Below are 20,922 nucleotides of genomic sequence, written 5' to 3'. Positions count from 1 at the left end.
CCAATACATAATAAGGATGAAATGACAAAGTGAGTACATCTGGGGACTATTTAGATGAAGATATGTATAGTTTTTTCATAATATTAACCTTAAAATAAGCTTTTACAGAGTTCAGCTATGGTAGAATCCCCATCCTCAGCCCAAAGTGATCAATCATTATTGTTACAAGTAGTAAGAATGCAAGTTGTTGCATTTCAATTCCAATGCATAGAAACCACTTTCTAACCTTCCACAGCTGCCTTACAACACTGGAGAACTACATCATCTGAATGAATTGCTTGTCTGTATCACACCAATAAGTGCATTTGTGAGAGTTGACTTCTCTCACAGAAATAAGTGATAGCACTAGAGGAGCTGGCTTCAGGTTGTGTCAGGAGAGGTTGAGGTTGGATGTTAGGAAAAAATTGTCCTCCAAAAGTGACAGCAGGTACTGCAATGGGCTGCCTGGGGAGATGGTGGAGTCACTGTCCCTGGAGGCATTCAAGAAAGGTTTGAATTGTTGTACTGAGGGACATGGTTTAGTGGTGAAATATTGCTGGTAGGTGGATGGTTGGACTGGATGATCTTGGAGGTCTTTTTCAGCTTTGGTGATTCTGAGTTTAGAGTAAATGGTTCGTACAGTGGTTGGCCTCAGACAAAGGCATGAGAAGTCCCAACTGGCTCAAGTGTCCCTGACTCCTGCTCTGTAAGGGTATCAGAGTGGCTTTCCCCATCCTATAGCTGTAGAGGGGTAAGTGCTGCTCAGGACAGATACTCCCAGACCTTCGGTGTGTCTTCAAAACAAAAAGAATAAACCTCTTGTGTTCGTATGCTGTGGACTGAGTTGGGCAATTTCATTTCTGCCCTCTGTCATAACACTTAGCTGTATGAAATACCTGGTCTCTTACTCTGGTCACAGATGCCTGTCTAAGCAGATGTCAAATTTTGAGTTTTTTTTAGGTCTAGCAGAAATTTTGTCATATGAAAATGGATCAGTCCTACTCATAAAAGTATTTTGTGTTTTTAAAAATGCTGCCAGTATTTATATGTGTGTCTCCAGAGTGCTATAATAGCGCAATAAATATTAATATGTGATGACTGTTTTATTAGTAAATTTAAAGTGATAAACACAAAGAAGTCCTTGAAATACCATCTCTGCTCAAGCCAAGGTTCAATTTTATTTTGAGTATGACATTTGATGCCTGAAGTATTACATGTGATTTGACCTTAAAATTACGTTTCCTTTAGTTCATTGGAATGGTTGGCCTTTCCAGTCCGACTTGACACTGGCATTGCAAACGAGGGAAGATGGACGTGCTTGCCTATGACTCCATGTGAAAGCTAATTAAATAAAAAATAAAAGATCTGTGTTGTATCACAATATTTCTACGTAGATGGGATGGTAGTCATTACTTAAAAGCAATCATGATGCATTCCGACATTTTAATTCTGGGTTCAAAACCAATTACGTATGTAATTAAAGGGAAAACTATCCAGGCAGCCAGACTGTCTGATTTACATGCACTGTGCTGGTGTGTGCAGGTTTTTAACAGATGTACCTGTGCACACTGCTTTGGGAATGTGGAAATGAGGTGTGAAAACTGAAGGCTGCTTTGATAACTTTATGTTAGTTAATCTCTTCTTCCCAGTGATGCTTTTCTTTCAAGTATTAGGCAAATGAGGAACATAATTTGCTTTATATTTATTATGGAGTTTTGGACTGTGCCATTTTCAGATAGTTACATTGTTGTGGTGCTCCATGTATTAGTATATTACTGCATGCTTTTCCTAGGTGCTTATTTGTGACTTTAAGTATGCTCTCAGGTTTTAATTAAATTGAACCTTCTGTTGGAATGAGTTATCCTGGTAAGGGTTTGCTCAGCCACTAGGACATCTCAGTGACTTGGAGTGAATGCTGCACTGCTGGGCTCTAGGCTGCTCCTAGCAAGACAGAGTTGCTGGTGCTGTACTGTGCTCTCCTCCAGACCTGGAGAGGTCACTGTGTTGCTCAGCCACTTCTCCAGCATTCCTTACAGAATGATGTGGTGGTCTGAAGGGGAAACTTTGCAGCATTGAGGTGAAAGGACAGAAGGCAGGATGCATCTTTGTGGGTGTGGAGAAATGGGCTGATAGATGGAGGGATCCAGGGGGAAGAAGAAATAAAATAGGCTCTTATCTGCAAGGCTGCAAGCAAACTAGCACAGAATTTAACAGTTACAGCATTTTAGTCTACAGCTTTGCACCATTAACATCTATGCTACCATCTAGCTCATTATAAAATGCCTGTTTTTGCCTTGATTCTGAAGGGCATTGTACAAAATCCCTTTCTATTCTGCTCTTAACAATAAGACAGGTCCCCTCCCATCTAAGCATATCTAGCATCTATGCACAACTCCAGAATGCATGTGTAAAAGTAAGTAGAAGTGTTAGAATAGGTTATTAAAAACGTGGACCCATAATGTGATTAAAGAAGATTGGAAGTATAAAAAGAGGTTTTACACCTGGAAGTTATTATAGTTATTTAGATTGAGTGAGAATAATGACCAATTGTTTTCTAAGATGTATGACACATTTATGAAAAACCTTGAAGGATAAATGGATCTTTTTAGTATGCTACTTCCACAAAGGACTCTATGAATAAAATAATAGTGAGAGAACTCTCAGTGGATGCTGAATACTGCTAATTGATGAAATTATTACTTATTACGCTGCAACTGAACTCTGCTTAGAAACACTATTTTCAGTATGATTTTTTGAAAATGACAGCTGAAATGTAAGAGGCTTTGTATTGAAAATGAATAGTGATAATTTCTTGATATCTTTGAAACGAAGGATATTTCAATGACGGTTAAAACTGAGAAAAGTTATTTTTTTTAAGTGCTCAGATCATGGAATATTGCTGTGAAAATGAAATGAACTTTTCTGAAATCAATACCATTGAGTTAATATGGATTTGTGAGGCATTTAAAAATTCTTAGTATTCTTATTTATAATGAAGCAGTCAATTATTTGTGTCAGCAGTTTTCATACGATGTCATGTGTTGAGGTTAGAAATGAGGTTTTTGAGATAGGGTGTAGCTGTTGCATTAAGGAAAACTCTAATTGTGAATTAAATTTGTATTGGAGAAGCATTCCATCACTTAATGCTCAGGGCAAAAATGGGACTTAGTACTGACAGACTTCAAACCGGCTGATTTTATTTTTCTTGGTATGTCATTTTGGGTCTCTGTACTGACTCTCAAGGAATGTTTTCAGTAATTGGTGTGAGAATCTGTGTATTGTGTGTAATGGAGTATTTGGGAATATAACTGCACGTGAATACAAGATCTGATCTCAACCTTAATAATTTATCACTTTTAGGAGTATAATAACTCCATCCCTGTCAATATCAGCAGTTTTCAAACTCTGAGGAACAAGATCCGCTTGTACGAGTTTGAATATGCATTTACATGTGTGCATGCTAATGGGAACATTTTGAGGTGGGTGATTAGAGATTATTCCCAGACCTATTAATTCCCCTTCTGTTTTAACACCATGTTTGATATTGCCTTTTCTTCAGTTCCAATTAAAAATTCAACATTTTAACAATTTTATGAAGCTTGTACATAGTAGCTTTTCTAAACAGATGGAAGTGTGAGTGACAAAAGGCTTTGGGTGGAAAAAAAAAAATCCAATGAGATAACCACAGCAGAAGTTAGTCTAGAACATTGGTGATTAAAATGCAGGAATGAATAAAGCAGAGCAGAAAAAATGAAAATACTATCTGCTCAGAAAACCTCCAGGCTGAGTAAATGCCAGCATTTTGATGTGGCAGTGGTAACTGATACTAGTGACTGAAGGGCCAACTCTTCTGTTGGTAGGTTATGATAAGAAAAAGTTTTCAGAGCTGTGAGTTTACTCTCAAATGAAGCAGAGTTGCTTGCCTGCTTTCAAACTTAGGCACTAGGCAAGGAGGTTTTGTCAGATAAAGAAGAGCAGGAAATTACCTTGAGCTTTTATCTAATGATTACCTGGGTACTTCTCATTCATATAACTTCTAGCCTACTAAGTATTGTTACTTATGCTGCAGCTGCTTCTGTTACTCTTCAGTGTTGGTCTTACCAAGCCACAAAGAAACTGTTGCTGGCCTGAGGCAGGGGTTGCTAGACATTTCCATTCTAAATGAATGACAGCCTTGGGGTCATGTGTATTATAGCCTAGGGGAGAGGGCTTTGTCCTATAAAAAAGAGAGGAATTATTTTTTCTGAAGATTTAGTGCTTAAAGTCTGCCTTTTAGCAACTGGAAATTCAAAGCTTTAGAATTGTTACAGTCCATTTATAGGATAATTGATTGTATTTTTATAAACCTTTAGAAATGATAAAAGTGATAATTCTTCCCCATTCAGAGGTGTCATCACACAAATGTAATTTGGCTTATTAAGTAAGATAAAAAAATAATGCTACTACATCCAATGCTCTTCATAAAATGGTTAAAATTTCATCTATAAGGATGAGACAAAGTAGTGTAGATTGGAACCCAAGTGTTTGCTTTCATATTCTAAGATTAAACACCCTAGTAGAATTATCCAGTTGTTTGTTTAAGATTATCAGAACTGTGTCTGGCCCCCATGTTTTGTAACATTTAGTGTCAGATTTAAAAATTAAAGTTGTTGAATATAAGTGAAGAACTCCAAGGAACTGTTTCCATTTTCCCTATTATCGATATGTTTTGTTGTCATCTGAAATGCATGTGACACACTATTTATTTATGGAATATCATATGGGATTTCTTTGTCTAAAGGTGACTCTGTAGGAATAATCTGTAGCTCTGCATAGGAAAAGAGATTAAAAAAGGAAAAAAATTGCCAGTGTCTTCCTGCCCTACTTGTATCAGATGCTAGATTTTATTCCTTGAAAACTGTGTTATCAAAAGTCTGATAAATGAAAAATATTTTATTCTGTTACTTCATGTATCAATCTCTTACTCTTTATAGTAAATAATTAACAAATTCTTCATGTTCTGACTTTGCTTCTACAAGCTTATTATTTTCTTTTTGGCTAGATGCTCTTTTGTATGCATAGGATTGCTAGAAAATTAGTGATGAAACAACAGTATAGTAGCTAAATGCATCAGTTTTGTATTTTACCATTACATTAAACAGTTGCCACTGAAATTTACTCATTTGCTGCTTCCTAGTTTTGCAACAGATTTAGAAAGTCAGTATAGATATGCTTGGCACATTCTGGGTGTCAGTATAAAAATTCTTTGCACATGTTTCAAGCAGTGAATGCACTAGATCCTTCGTGTATGCATTGTCACCATCATCCTTGCATTTCAAGTTCATTTATTGGACTTTGAAAATCACCTTTAACAAAGTTTTCAGTACATTACTTCTCTCAGCTAAAATTAGTTCTGCTGTTTTTGCCAATGATTAAATTTAAAGCAGTAATAACTTTAATGCTAATTTCTCTCCTATGATCAAAAGTCAGCAGAGCATTCACTTTTCATTAACTGACATGTCTCCAGTGTGAGTTTGGTCTCCCTGGTTAAGCAAACAAACACCTGTAATTGCAGCTGAGTGGAGGTTTAATCTGAGGGGTTCAATTGTCGGGATACAATGGCTTATTTTCAGTTTTGGCACTAAGGCTATTTACAAAGGCAGCCAAGCTTGTCTTCTCTTTCAGTCTGTTTGTCTTGCAGGAAAGTAGGATATAGATGTATGTGTATGATGATCCTTTCTGCTGTGAGATGGGCTTAAAATATATGTACATGTTATATATGTAATAAAATGAGTACAGAATACCATGTTAAGCTATGAGTAGGTCCATGAAAACTGCTCAGCTATGCCTTCTCTGAATTTGATATGGTAACACAAATAGCTTCTGTATGGTATATTGTTTATGGTGTGAAAATGAGGCCTTATCTCAGCACAGGGTGCTCTGGAGTAACCTCAGGTCTGAGGACTTTGGATTGTGGTGCTATAATGTTGAGCCCACTTTAAGCTGCATAGCTTTTAATGTGTTGAATATATGAATAATTCACTGAATGCTGGGATACTATCTGGATACTTAACTTCAAGCACAGAGGGTGAGTATTCACTTCAGTTTTCTCTGTGAGGGTCAAGGCACTTCTGCAGAGATGAGTTATGTCAAGGCAAGCACATGCTGAGCTACCAAAGGAGTAATTTACCACCCAGAGCTCTGCTAATAGAGAACAGTGTTTGTTATCTATGTGAAGCAAGTAATGCTTATGTTTCCCATTTTAATAAACCTTTTATATTTTACAGTAGTACCTAACATAAATACAGTGCTGAGGTGGAGAAATCAGGTTCTTAATATGAAAATTAACATATCTACAAAACTAGGCAAACTGTGCATATGGTTGTGTAATTTTCCTCTCTGTTAATTGCTAAAGCACTAACTTTGCTCACATAACAAAGTTATGGAGTTATTCAACATTTTGTTAATATAGGTATATGCAAAAGTAAGACTTCCCTGACTTTTGATGGTGATTTAAAGAACTACTCAATTTAAGAGAGAGCCTTTACATAATGTACATTTGAGGACTGTGAAGATCTAATGGTAAAACTGTTTTGGAGATGCTGCTTTCTATATATCTGACATTGGATCTAGGACTGCACCTCAAGCTTAACCACATGCACTGATGTTATTGCTAAGGAGCAGTTTTACTCTCACTGAATACCACAGGCTGTGTGAGGAAATGAGTTTGTTCTGATAAAAAAAAGCAGTCTGTCATGTAGAAATATAAAACGACCTGGAAATGTAAAGAGGAAAATATGGCATCTAATTGCTAAGTTGAGCCAGTGATCATTGACATCAAGTTATTAGTGTTTTTTTGGGTTTTTGAACTTATGAGGCTCAGAGAAGAAATAGGTGTTGTGAATCAAAGCAGGATCCTTTTCCAGGTATGGCCGAGCTGCCCTGCCCAGTGTGCCCCAGGGCTCAGTGCCTGACCCCAACTCCTTCCCCTCCTCAGCCTCACTTCCTCGCAGAGCCTGCAGCACATCTGCTTTGCTGGCATCTTTCGTGGTCAGAAGCTTCCATCCAGGAAGAGAACCCCTCTTCTAACTCTCTGGATGCTGAGGACTCTTATTTGAAGATGGTATGGTAGTATGAATCATTGGTCATGGATAGAGAAAATTTTACCTGAGGAGTTTACCCTCACTTATAGAGAGGATAGTATCTTGCCACGCTGTGATACATTGTATCACAGTCAGCATGTGCCTGTGTGTGTTACATGCAGCCATTTGTCTTAGCAGAAATATATCCAGTAATACACAGAAAACATTTCTGGGGGATTTCCCTTTTATACAAGCTCCTTGCTGTCTGGGATAACTTTTGATTCTAGATTTCAGAATGTCAGAAGGTTGACCATGCTATTCCCATGTTGTTTGTTGTAGTTTTCCATTTTGTCTTAGTTTCTCTGACCTTTGTCATCACAATTAAATCAGGTCTGACTGCTGTGAAAGCACATTGTTCTTTTTGGAAATATCTCAGGAAGTCACCCAAATATGTCTAAGCCATATATTATCTATATGTTAAGTACATTATAATGTTTTTCTCATTGATTCAGGACTTCAGTAGAGAAATACAAATTTGACCCAAGTATTTGTTTGAGGCACTCTATTATATTACTCTTGATCTTAAAGGTCCCTTCCAACTCAAACATTCTATGATCCTACATAATAGCAGGATAAGAGAAATTCACAGCTTTCCCCACATCTGCATATAACAAAAAATGACATAGCATTGGCTTCTAGAAAACATAATATCATTACTCTTTATTTTTTTTGAAATCTTGATTATCTTTTGATATTTTGAATTGTTTTCCAACTAGAACTTTTCCTTGCTCATTTGGTGGTGGAATTTCCACTTGTAGCCATTAGGGACTTTGCATGATGGCTGAAGTGCTGCATCTGTTAGTGCTTCATGCAGCTTTCCTAAAGACCTAGCAGATGTGAAAGATAAAGTAAACTAAGCAATGCAAAATGAGGTATTTGTGAATAGACTCATCTTTTTGTTAGCTGACAGAATTCTTAAACACTCATTATTCTGGGTCATCCAATCTCATGAAAACAAATACTTCTACTCCAGGTTATTTGATCTTTCACTGACTAGCACTTAATAAAATTAGTTTCATGTACTAGAAAATAACAGGAGAAAGGCTCTAGTTACTTGCTTCTGTCAGTAGTTCAACACTTGCATAGCTCTGAAATTAATTGTTTAGTATGCTCATTACTCTTAGAAAAAATAAATATGTTCTCATTATGCTCACTTGGTGAACATATGTACCTTGCATTACATTTAATGTTACTTGCTGTGAGGAAGATTACAACTCTTTTTAAGGAAATTGGGTAGATTAATGGAATGGGGTGGATTAAATTGCTCTCCACGTGCATTCCCTAGCGTGCCTAGCCCAATGCTGAATGTTAATTGATATATATACATATAGGCTGCTCTGAATGTAATGCCTTCTATTTATTTTTATAAGAACTATAACAGATACATGAAGCTACTTGACTGAGCAATTTTTCAGTGACAAAACACTATTTTTCAGCAGTCACCACCATTAGATATGTTCTTTTGCCAGTGATAAGAGAGTCTGCAAGCTGTGCTTGTAAAAAATCTGCACCAGCACAGACACGACCCAGTGTTTCACAGCTGTTATGAGGATGCTGTATCTATGAAGATGTTGCCCACACAGTCCATCTTTCAGTGGCCCTAACAGATGGAAGACAGAAGGTGCCAAGTGTGGACTATATTGTGGGTGATGTAGGACGGTCCAACCAAGGTTAGCAACATGCACCACAGTCTTCAAACTGGTATGGGGCCTAGTGTTATCATGTTGCAAGAGAAAGGTTGTCCTCTTATCTGGCTCTGGAATTTGAGTTTTCACCTTACTCAGTGTCATGATATAGTGGTCAGAGTTGATGGCTTGTTCAGGTTCCAGGAAATTGAGAAGAAGCCACCCTTTTTTCTACCCCAACAGACAGGGCATGTCACTTTACCATTGTGGGCTGTGTCTTGCAATTTGTCAGACTGCCCCTCTGCTGCCATCTGACATACAGCAACAGAATATAATGGAATATTGGTGAGAAGGTTCAGCCTTTACTGCCATACAACCAACATTCACCTCTGCCATTGTGGGCCAACATAACAGGAGGCATTACTTTCAGAGCATCCCTCATATAAAACAGTTTAGCTAAGGATGCTCAGTAAAGCAACTGGAGTAAGATAGGATACAACCTGTGTATTGCAGGGGCTGAACTCATTAAATGTGCTATATGGTAAAATGAGCCAAATAATGCTTGAGACCATATTTATGCTCATAGTCTGTATATGAACAGTGGCATTTTCAGCAACTTTGTTATGTCTGTATGCTCATTGATCTGTGGTGAACCTCAGCAGGTATTCTGGGGCTGTTAATAAGAAACTTATAATAAGAAACCTATGTGCTGGAGAAAGTGGACAGAAGCCATGAAAATAATTGTCTAATCAATAAACCTATACAGTCTTAATACTGTGACCTGTGTCACAGCCTGAAGAGGTCTTTTCTGATCCCTATTCTACCTTTGATTTACCAGTTGCAAAAACAAGGATCACTTAGGAATAAATACTCCTGATGTAACTCATTGGTGTCAGCTGTAGTTCTTCCAGAGACAGAGAGGAACCTTCAGTGTTCAATTTTTAACCAGGCTTTCTGTTTTAAATGAGAGCTAAGGTTCAGATGATTGGGACATCTTGTTAAGGTTGGTAATTTGAAAAAAACTTGGAATGCTTCAAAGCTGAATTCTGTAAATATAAGCTTTAAAAACTCCACATATCTTAAGAAGACTGTACGAGATGGGTAGGACTTCTCTAAGACTGCCTTGAAGATAGTGCAGTCTCATCGGTGATGTAAACTGTACTTTCACTTTCTTAATATCGTTATCTGAATTTGGTCCATTGAACAGACTTCAATCCTAGGACTATTGGTTTTGGAAAATGGAAGAACCTTGTGTAATTCATGCTTATCATTGATGTGTTAACTTGTAAGGAACAAAGGCTATTTTGCCTAGATGCTATATAATGGTACAAGAAAATGTATGCCTTAGAAGTAGAAGTGGCATCATTCTATAAAATAATGCAATCCAACTTGAAAGCAGAAACAAAAAGTTTCCAGGATGTTATCTTAAGACAAGACAAAAAAGAGTATGCCTTTGTATATGCTCAGTGCTTGTTCATGGCAGAACTCGGTGTATTCTGTGTGGCTCAGGAGTTCAAGCTAAAGAGAGGATTTCCTGTTAGTCATGAAAATGTCTACACAAACTGGGCCTCCCTGTTCTCTCATTCACCACTTTCTCCTTGTTACTGTTTTTTCGTGTCCTTCAGTTAGCAAGTTCAGTAAGAAAGTATTAAAATATTGCTCAAATCCTTTTCTTTCTTTTCCTTCTTGTTTTTTTTCCTAATGCCATGTTAGAACATCATCCTTGGAAGACAAATTCCTCTCTACCTTACCTTAGTTGGCACTGAAACATTACTAATAAGCATTGTGCTTCCCTTTTTATTTTTCTGAGTATGCTTTTAATTAAAGATCAAATTTAATTTCAATAGCTTCTTAAGGTTTTCAGCTAAAAGGATGACTTTGTGAGATGGAAATAAAATGTCTATAATGCTTTTTAATGAAATAAATATCTGGTATAGAGAATTATATTGAAGCTGGAATTACTGCAGTACAATGTGAAATCTATCTGGAAATGCTGCATCAGAAATAAGACTCCCAACAACAGAATGTGTTTCTATCCCAAGTGACTGCCTTGAAATCACTTATTTTGGAGCAATATTAAATCAAAGACTTGAAAAATTACTCGCTGTAATATAACATGCTAACATGCTGTTTTAAAAGCTTCTACATCCTTGGCATTAATAGATGACAGTGAAGATCAAGTTGTGGTTTTTTTTTTTTTTTTTTGTGTGTAGACTTGTTAATCATAGCCTTTAAAGTAGAAACTGAGCAATAAACATCTAATGAATAGCTTATGGCAAATTTATTCTTTCTCAGAAGCTGTGCTGGCACAGATCAACATAAACCATTTATTGTTAATTTCTCAAAATTTAAGATCAGTAGCTATCACTTAAGCATGCCACATGTACATTAGATATGAGTAGTTTATAGCACTTTCGGGTACTTGCAACTTAAGTTAGTTTATATTATTCACAACAAATACCATTCTAGAAAAGAATATATTGGAAAATATGAGAATATATTAGATGAAGAAACCATTCTTTAGTATTTTTAGCTTTTCTTTTTATTGTAAAAGGCAGGAAAGAACTAATTGTCATGGGTGATTATTAAATTAATTCCTCACTGCATTGGATTTCAAGTGACTCTGTAGAGGCAGTATAATAATTCATCTGTGTAAATAATGGAAGAATATTTTGGTGGTGCCAGTAACTGTCATTGTGGTGCAAGGCTACTAGTTTAACTCCAGAATGCACTGCACAGTGTTCATCTGTGCCAAGAGGGTGTATGCAATGTGAGCCAAATTGATTTCTGTGTATTTACAAGCCTGTTTCTTTTTTCATCAACACAGTACCTAAACAGATTGCTGCAAAAATGCAGCAGCATTGTGTTCAGATTAACAGTCATTAATGAAAATGGATTTATGCCTACTTTGTTTTTATTTTAGTAAATATAATCACCTATGCTAACACTAAATATATGTTATAGGTACTCAATGACTATTCAAATAGCATCTTAAATTGAAGTCTAGACTTCACAGTACTCTGAAAAGGGATGTAGTACGTATCTACCAGCTTGTTTTGGTAGTTTGAATATTGCCCTTTCAATATCTATAAAGATCAAATGACAGATCATCTGGCAAGAAAGAGAATTTATGTAGCAGAGAAAGTGTGGGATTGGGACAAGCAAGATCACAGATGCCCAGATAATTATCCTTGCCAAAGAGTTCTCCTCTGTTTTGATGACCAGTGTATTTGGAAGATCGGGGCCTCAGATCTCCTTTCTTGCACATGCAATTTATTTTTGTTTAGCTAGATGCATATATTAGGTGTTAGTTGCAACACTCCCTCCAGGACTTCCTGCTCAGTAATTTTCCACTTATTGGCTGACTTACCTGAATGTATTTGTTAAATTTACTAAATGTCTGACTAGCCATAAGCTGCTGAAAGCCAACCAGGGAACTGAAATGAATAGGAAGAAAATACCCTCACTAATTTTCCTTTCTGGCAGTTAAAAAGACTCAAAAGCATTTGCATTACTTTTCCATTCAAGCAGTTAACTTCTGAGTTATTTTTAAGCATCAGGGACTTCTAGCTGAAAAAGTCACCTAGGTCAGCAATCCCAGATTCAGGCAGTATATTAGTTAGATAGTGGGAATATAAGCAATTTTCATGTTGTATATGTGATTTAGTGCATTCTTAATAGTGTGCCAATTTTATTTCAGATTGAATTCTGGAACATACTGGACTATGCAGTCCTTTTGGATTTCTGCAACTGTTGCACTTGGAGCCATACTCCTGTTGCAGAATTCCAACAGGAGCAAACATATGGGGATTCTTCCGTCCTTGGCTTGCCCCACCATTTGTTCCACATTTTAAACCAACTGGTGCTGTACCCAGTGGAGTACATCTGTTACGGTTTATTACTAGAAATTTGCAATTCATTTCAGAGCTTGCTAAAATAATTATAATATTCATGGCCAAGAGTACTGCATTAAGCAATTACAGAAGATAGTAGGCAAGATTTTGCTCAAGTGTATGTGTGATTCAAGACCTACTGTCCAGTTTGGGTGATTTGGGCACTCGCTGGCCTATCAACAGTGAGTCAGATGTGCTCTGACAACTGAGTTTGATCAGCTTGAGAAATTAATGTAGCAGCAGAGATGCTGTAAGTGACATCCCTTATGTGAATGTCCCTGCTCTGTTTTAATTAAGAATGAAAGAAATTAGCATAAACCACCACTGAATGCAGTTGGTTGCCACATCTTACCTGAGATATTTGGCTGGGGAACACCCAGAGATGGAGCAGAGCTATCCTGCTGGGATTGTAGAGCTGCATCTGTTTACATCCTGTAAACTCCTCCTTAGAACACTACCTCTTTGCCTTAAAGAGCAACAACAAAAACAAAACAAAAACACACACCCCAAACCCCTAAAATGCAAACCACATAAACATCAATGCTGAATCATACAGTGGGTTGCTTTTTCATCTTTATCACCCACACAAGCAGACATACTCAAGCAGACTTTTAAAATCAGGAAACATTGTGATATACGTAACCTATCACATTTGTCAGTTTCAGTCTCTAGCTCTGTAAGCCAGTCTTGCATGTCTTTGACGCATAGTAACAGTGAGTATACCCTATTCACTGCAGTGCAGACATATAGTGCTAAAGTGGAATTTTTTTAAAGGAAGTCTCACAAAAGCCAATTTCAAAAGTTACAACAAAGAGTGTGCCTGTTTTGGTTCTCCATCCCAGATATGCTTCTGGATCTATCACTTGCATACTACTCACACTTGCCCTTTGAATTATATGAGGTCAGTTTTGCTACAGAAACCTGTCGTTTGCCTAAGCTGAAGAAAAGCTCGATTTCCAAAAGGCTGACTTAATTTTTCAAGTTACTCTCTAATGAAAGACTTTACAAAGTTCAGTCTGCCCGTGTTTTCAGACTACAACTGTCATTTAAAAGTACTGCTGTATTCTGGCATTTGTGTCCTTGCAAATAATAATGCTGTGAGAGAAAGGAAGCTACTTTGTAGTGAAGGTAACTTATCAGGTCACCATGTGCAAAAGCAAGTTCTCATGAAGGAAAAGCTGGAGGTCATATTGACGTGATAAAATGTGTAGAAAGAGCATGAATGCTTTGAAATCTTTTTACATGTTTGCTTTACTGTACAGATTTTATTTGGAGAATTATGTAGAATCATGTGTTTCCATGTGGCCTCGGTTAGAAACATTGCGGAGTGGAAGCTGTTATCATAGGGATGGCTGGCTGGCTTCTGGATGTAACACTGCTGTATAGACATCCCAGGAACGCCTTTTAATCATTCAGAAACTAAGCGTTGTGGACAAGGAAAATCTAAGCAAATTCCTATGCCATTATGCTAAAATGCTGTAGCTTTTCTGGTTTGACTTAGCAGTGTAAATAAATAATTGGTGTGATTTAAGAAGCTTCAAATGTATTTTTTGAAATTCAAATCTGTGTTTGTTTTTTTTTTTTTTTGTATCTTTTTCTTTCTGCAGAACCTTCTGGCTTTAAACCCCCGAACACAGACTCATGCAACTCTTTATTCAACTGTAACAAAGAAACAAGTCAAGAAGCATTGGAAAAGGAATGCTGACAAAAGTTGTTCTGTAAGTAGTTGTTTATTATTGCATCCGAAATATGCAACAAATTGAGTCTGAAATCTCAGTTGTGAGGGAAATACAAACTTGAATTTTCTGTGATGTTCTGTAGCCAAATTTGTCTCCTAGTTCAGTTCTTGCAGAAAAGTTGTTACTTTGCGATGAGCCATTTGCTTCTTCAGAACCAGTATATGCCATACTTTCTTTTTTGGGGAGCTGGTACATGTTTCAAGCAGCTTGTTTCCTGCTTGTTTTGGAGTCAGATCAGTCTTTAACACATGTGAGTATGGCATCCAGCTCACCACTTCCCTGAGCCTTGCAGGGCTGCTCACCCTTGGCTGCCTCCTCCCCACTCTGCATGTCTGCTGCCCACTTGCTCCTCTTGTTTGTGTTTCCCATGAGTAACTCTAGGAAGACTAGCTCTTCACTGTTTGATTTATTTTCCTGAGAGTTATAAAGGTACTATCCATTCAGTGCAGGAGTGGGGGAACAATACACATTTTTACATATGTGCATATATACGTGTGCCGTATGTATACATTGAGATGTATATATTTTATAAATATATGAAACTGGTGATTCAAACAGGGTTCTTGACTTTTAAATTTTGTACTTTTTTCTTTTTTTTTTTTAAGGAAACAGGCATTGGAATAGATGTATTTTCATTATAAAATGGCTATAGTGTTTAGAATTTCTGCCATTAAATATCACCTTTTTCTTTCTAGGTATTTAGATTTCTAGTCTCAGTATGATATTTGACTAATCCAATCAGACATAGTTGTCTCTTTGATCTCTTGGCTGATTAGAAGGTCTGTAGGGCTTTTACGGTCTTCCTGCAGATTCTGTTGGATAATCCTCTAAATTCAGAAGACTAAAAGTCCTACTTCCAGAGCACTATTTCTGCATCTCTAAACTGTTTCCCTCATGTGTACAGAGTTGTGTGTTTTAATAGTGTTACCAAAACACTTTCTGTGACTATTTAGTGTCAACTTGAACCTAATTTTTCTTTTTATAAAATTTTCTCTAAATAAAGAAATCCAGTATGACCAACAAATATTTGCAGGGAGAAGCAACCTAGGATTTCCTTAGTATTCCATTCATACTCTCTTAATAATGATTCTCGGCTTTGTAAATGAATGACAAGAGTCTCTCTGTTACTATATCTAACATTGCTATTTCCTTAATTGTTAGTTTAGTTATTTCCCAGTTGTTACAACAATAACATAGATATAAAGCTCAGGTTTGTAAACAGGGATGATTTTTTTAGTATGTCTAGTGCAGTTATAGCCCATGACTGTCTCTGTGCTGTGCAGGTAGTTGAGCTGCTCATTAAGCGGCTCCTGGGCAGCTGCAGTTTACATACTGATGTTTTCAGGTGACCTAAAATCAATACTGAGCTGTGAACCCCTGTACTTTCAAAAATTTTGGTAAGAGGCTTAGGTATCCATGGAGTAGGGGTGGCAGACATCCTCAAATATAGCGTGGTGTTATTTCTTAATCGATTTACAACCTATGTAGGTTGATCTGAAAGTAATGACTCTTATTTCATAGAATCATTAAGGTCGAAATGGCCACTAAGATCCTTTAGTTCAATCATCAATCCATCATCACTATGCCACTTAATGGGACATCTACCTATTTCTATGTAGAGAAATTCAGTGTCACACCTCTGCTTCATATGCACTTCCATGTCACACTCCATTTTGTCAGACTCCATTTTGTCAGATTTTGTCAGACTCCTTTGCTGCGTTGTGTCACATGGTAGTAAAATGTTATGGAATAATGGTGGGAAGGTTCAGCCTCTACTGCTGTTCCACCAAAATCTCCCTCTTATGTTGTTGGCTAACACTATGAATTAGGAGGCACTATTTTCAGAGCAGCCCTCCTAAGCAGCAAGTTGTTTTGGAATTCTGCATTACTGAATGGAGCTCTGTGGGGACAATGGGACTTTTATATTCTCCAGGTCATAGCTGATAAGCAGGCAAAAACAAGAAAATGCTTTCCTGTCCTTCTTGAAGTATGAAAACTACAATGTAGGAAAGGGTATATAGTGAATAATTCTTGTTGTAGTTTAAAAAACCATTGGCAGTAACAATTGTACCTCTGGATGGACTGGTCAGACTTCTTTGAAAGACCATGTGATGAAATGTACTTCTTTGCATTTCCTTAAAATCTGAATTTGTCTTTCAGCTTTGGATTCTCTTGAAACTGGGCTGATGCTGTCTTAGCAGATTACTGTTAGAGGGAAGGTGGGAGTATGAAAATACAAAACTAATTAAATTAACAGCTCTCAAAACTCTGAACAAAAGCTGCATCTGCTGAGGCATGCACACAGTGACTTGGTAATGTCTAATATACTTCCAGATGGCAGACTTAAATATTTCTTCAGAATAATTACACAAGTGAAATTTTAACTCCTCGTCTGCTCTGAGACATGTTTGCCCATTAAATGAGTTCTGAAGTGGAAACTGAATGTCAGTATTTTTCATCAGTGCTCTTCAGGGGTGGCCCAGTTACACTTTCAATAAGCGCTGTTGTTTATTTAGTGTGTTTAGCAATCAGAATTTTTTTGTAAAAATGATCTATTGCTGTAGATTCATAATCATCCATCTTCAGAAATTTTGTTGGCTGTAGATCAGAGTACATGGGTCACCCTTGGTAGCAGTGCTAAACTAAACATTAGCTTTGAGTTGGCATCTTCTGAGTTTGCTGGAAGGTGGCATAGATTTCAGGAGTGTGTGGGGGAAAAAAGATCACTTTGTCAGAAGAAATTCAAGACAGGAGAGTTCTTAGGTGCCTATACTGACAGTAGATCTTTGGAAATGGTGAATTTAGGTCACATTAGATCATCAATTTCAGAGATAAAACCTGAGCAAAGGAATGAATTGTGGATGCTGTGAGTTTTTGATTCTGATGATAATTTGATTTCAGGGTTTTCCTCAGAAATTCAGGGTTGTTTAGGTATCAGATTTGTTTCTGTTTATGGTTGCCATCTTGCTATTCTTTGTTTTTGGTGAGCATTTTATTCTTGATGACTGCTCAGTCGTGAGCTAGCTGGGCACTTACTGTGCACGTTTGCATGACAGCTAGCACCATGCTGAAGTCTTTGCTTGTGATCAGGGTTTCTAAGCATTATGGGCTAAATTCTGCTTGTATTTGTACATGTGCAGATTTATGGCTTTCTTACAGTTTTATGCAAACATTATAATTCACTTGTTGCTGGATAATTCAGTAGGATGTTTTATTGCAGCCTTTCTTTTTTTAAAGAAAGAAAACTTGTGGTACCTACTTGAGTGTAGGTGAGAAGATGATATAAACCTATCTATATATTCAGAATTTCTTCAGATTTTGCATTAAAAAATAATAGAAGTTGCTCCAGATGGAAGAGTTGGAAGTATTTCAACAAAAAAGGCAGAAAGGAAATGGGGTTTAAATTGGTTTGTAGCTAATTGCCATAGCCTGTAACAGTATTGATTTTTCTGGCAGTAGTAGCATTGTTCTTTGTCCTTACATTTGCTAAGCCTGATCAACATTTTGCAACATGAGCTTTTCTTTCTTGAACAAAATAACTTTTAAGCTCAGCATTTCTTTTTATTATTTTTTTATTTTTTTATTTTTTTATTAGTGACACCATTTTGGGGCAAGACTCTCATTGTTCTGTAGTTCATTCTAGCCATCAAAGAGAACCAAATTCTTTGCCTTGTCTTCTGTGCAATGTTATGATGCAGCTACCAGATTGGCTTGTGCTGAGACCTGCCCTTAGTGTAAGATGTAACAGATTATGTTGCTCTTTAAATTCAGAGGATGTGTTTACTTCCTTAAAACAGTAATAATTAGGAGGTAAAATTTCAAACTACTTTTAATTTTGACAGCATTTCAATGGCTGTCAATGTTGCATATGAAAATCTGTTAAAAATAAATCTTATTTAAAGTACAGAAAAATGTTTATACGGACCTTTTGCTATACAGATGACTGTACTTGTATAGGAAAACATGTATATTAATGATTATCTCACAGCTATAATCAATTTGTTACCCTTAAGTATTGCATTTCAGTTAGATGGAAAAATGTCATGTGATTTTTATGCCCAGTCAGGTATCAAAGAATAATTAAGTTAGCAGTTCACGTGTAACTGATGTGTAGAAGCAGGAATAGTGCAAATTGTAAACAGATATGCAACCTGGTTCACCCAAAGCCTAAAATCAGGAACTTTAATGAATAAATGCTTTCTCAATGAATAATTTGACCATTTCTAGACTTGTATTGATGAAAGTGTATATATTTATAAATAAAAAATAATCTCGCATATTGTAAAATAGAGAACACTCATTAACAGAAATCAACTCAATTATACATATAATCTAAATGCATAGTTTACCTTTGCAAATATTTATTTTTGTCTTCATTGCATATGAATATGTAAGCTTAGCTCTTTAGTGAATGATATACAATGGCAGATGTCTCTCTAATCGCTGCTCTATTCAAACATTAATTGGTAGAACATATGTAGAAATCTACTAGTCTGAATAGGTATAGGATAGCAGCAGTCTTTTAATCACATCACTATTCAACCACTAATTGGTGTGATGATTAAGGGACATTAGAGGGAGCACTTTGACATCTGATTCTTTGAACTGATGTCTGCTCAGACTGCACTGTATTCATCATGGCCAGACTGATTTCTTAAATAAAATGCTCTGATTCCCAAATGTGGAAAATATTGCATTAGGTTCTATTGAGGTGATTAGGGAATTTGAGAATGATTCTTTTATATAACTAGTGATTGACTGTATATGCACAAACTATTCATATGAATAATACATGGGTTACTTTGAGTATCAGAAAGAGATAAGAAGTAACATCAAGAGATTTTCTCTTTTCTCACAGTGTCAATAATTAAATATTAATACACATTTTAAAATGTACCAGTTTAATCATTTAGCAGTCAAATTCCTGCTCATGCATTTTTTAGATTAACTAATTACTCTGCATTTCCTCGTATCGATACCAAATGCTGGCATTTACAATCATTTTGGTAGAATAAAGCAGTTTACATGTTTATATATGATAGCGCTTATCCTTGCTCTAAGAAATGCATGTTATAATCTTTGAATTCTTTGTTTTGTATATATTTTATAAATCTTTTAAAATGAGTATTCTACACTATGTTGTCATAAGCCAATATTAAATTACTCTATTTAAAAACAATATCCAGTGAGTGTACAAATAGGCTACTGAAAACAGCTACTGCTTTACTGTCAATCACTGAAAAATGTTCTTGCATATCTGGAAGAAAGCAATATACTAATCTACTAGTGTAATGTTTGGTGGGGTAAGGGAAATGGAGAAGGAGGAAATATTAAACGTTTTAAAAGGTGAGATAAGAATTTAAAACTCAAGAGAAATTGAGGGGTTAGCATTGAAGCCATAAGTTGAATACATGCTGATCCAAACAAATTACTTCTCTTAATTTTTTTACTTCTCATCTATATAGAACATCTTTCTCATTCTTTGCTAATAGAAATTTTCTTAGTGCCTTCGCTTTATGGTTTTATTCTTAGAGTGCTTGTGCTGTTCAATTGTACTTAGAAATGTACATTACTTAAGTGTGTGTCTTAGTTTCCCTGCTTTCATGATTTTGATTTTCAGACCATAGGGGAGATGTGGTATCATCATAAAAATCTCTTAAGTGCGTTTTTTTTCTTAGCTTTGCTCAGAAATAATTTTCTTTTGTGTATTTAATTTTATGTCTTTTGGGTTTTGCCCGCTATATTGCTTTCCTTTATCAATCAGTATACCTTTCAGGAAACATACTGAGCTGATCTGTGAACTTCATTGTTTTCATTCTGCTACCCTTACAACTTTCCATGCTTAATGCTATTAGAGAGGCAAATCACTGTAAGACAGTTGAACTTTCTACATTTAGCCAAGAAAAAAACATGCATTCTAGTAATGGTAAGGTGCAGATACTCTGGTGCAATAACTGATGAACTTTGGTCATTAAATCAGAAGGGATAAAGTCATGTGTCAAGCTCTGTGGACTGTAGTCTTAAATTTGGCAAGGATTAACATTATAAAATAGACAATCACACAAAATAGTGTTTATCAAGCTTTTTAAGCAGAAGAATAAGCAATTTTTTTTGCATTATTATTTCATAAGACTGAGGAGATGAATCTATTACATCTATTATATTAGGGTACTATAGTTAGGCTGTGGTTGGACTTGATGATCTTCAAGGTCTTTTCCAACCTGGGTAATTCTATGATTCTGTTTGGATCTTTCAACTGAACAAACTTGTTCAAAGGCATGAATTTTGAGAAGATCGTTAGTCTTTGAAATATGTAAAAAAATTATTTGGAATCAGCATCCCAACTTGCTAAGAAGAGTTTTTAACTTGTTTGGGAAGCAGTTTGTGAAAGAATATTAAGAGTATGGTGAGAAGTCAATGGGGGGAAAAAGGGATTGATAGGCAAAGCAGGAAGTACAGAGGAAAAAGTGATAACTTTGAAAAGTCACATTGATTCATACCTGGCAAAAGAAATTAAAACAAATAGTAAAAGGTTATTCAGCTATATAAAACAAATAGTAAAAGG

General features: G+C 36.2%; 1 protein-coding gene across 5 annotated transcripts in view; it reads left to right on the top strand.

Moving 5' to 3' along the window:
* DPYD (dihydropyrimidine dehydrogenase) overlaps window positions 1-20,922 on the top strand; it is a 314,271-nt gene that overhangs the window by 6,091 nt on the left and 287,258 nt on the right. For all 5 annotated transcript variants that reach the window (XR_011904470.1, XR_011904471.1, XM_072342915.1 and 2 more), the window contains exon 2: window positions 14,226-14,336. Coding sequence is in view for 3 of the 5 variants with exons in the window: in XM_072342915.1 (XP_072199016.1) it covers window positions 14,226-14,336 (111 nt within the window). In the remaining 2 variants the exon portion in view is untranslated. The remainder of the gene's footprint in view (window positions 1-14,225; window positions 14,337-20,922) is intronic.

The sequence above is a fragment of the Excalfactoria chinensis genome, chromosome 8 (assembly GCF_039878825.1).
Source record: "Excalfactoria chinensis isolate bCotChi1 chromosome 8, bCotChi1.hap2, whole genome shotgun sequence".
In the NCBI taxonomy this organism is placed as follows: Eukaryota; Metazoa; Chordata; class Aves; order Galliformes; family Phasianidae; genus Excalfactoria; species Excalfactoria chinensis.
Note: the sequence above shows the minus strand (reverse complement) of the source record. Positions and strands in the feature narration are given on the sequence as shown.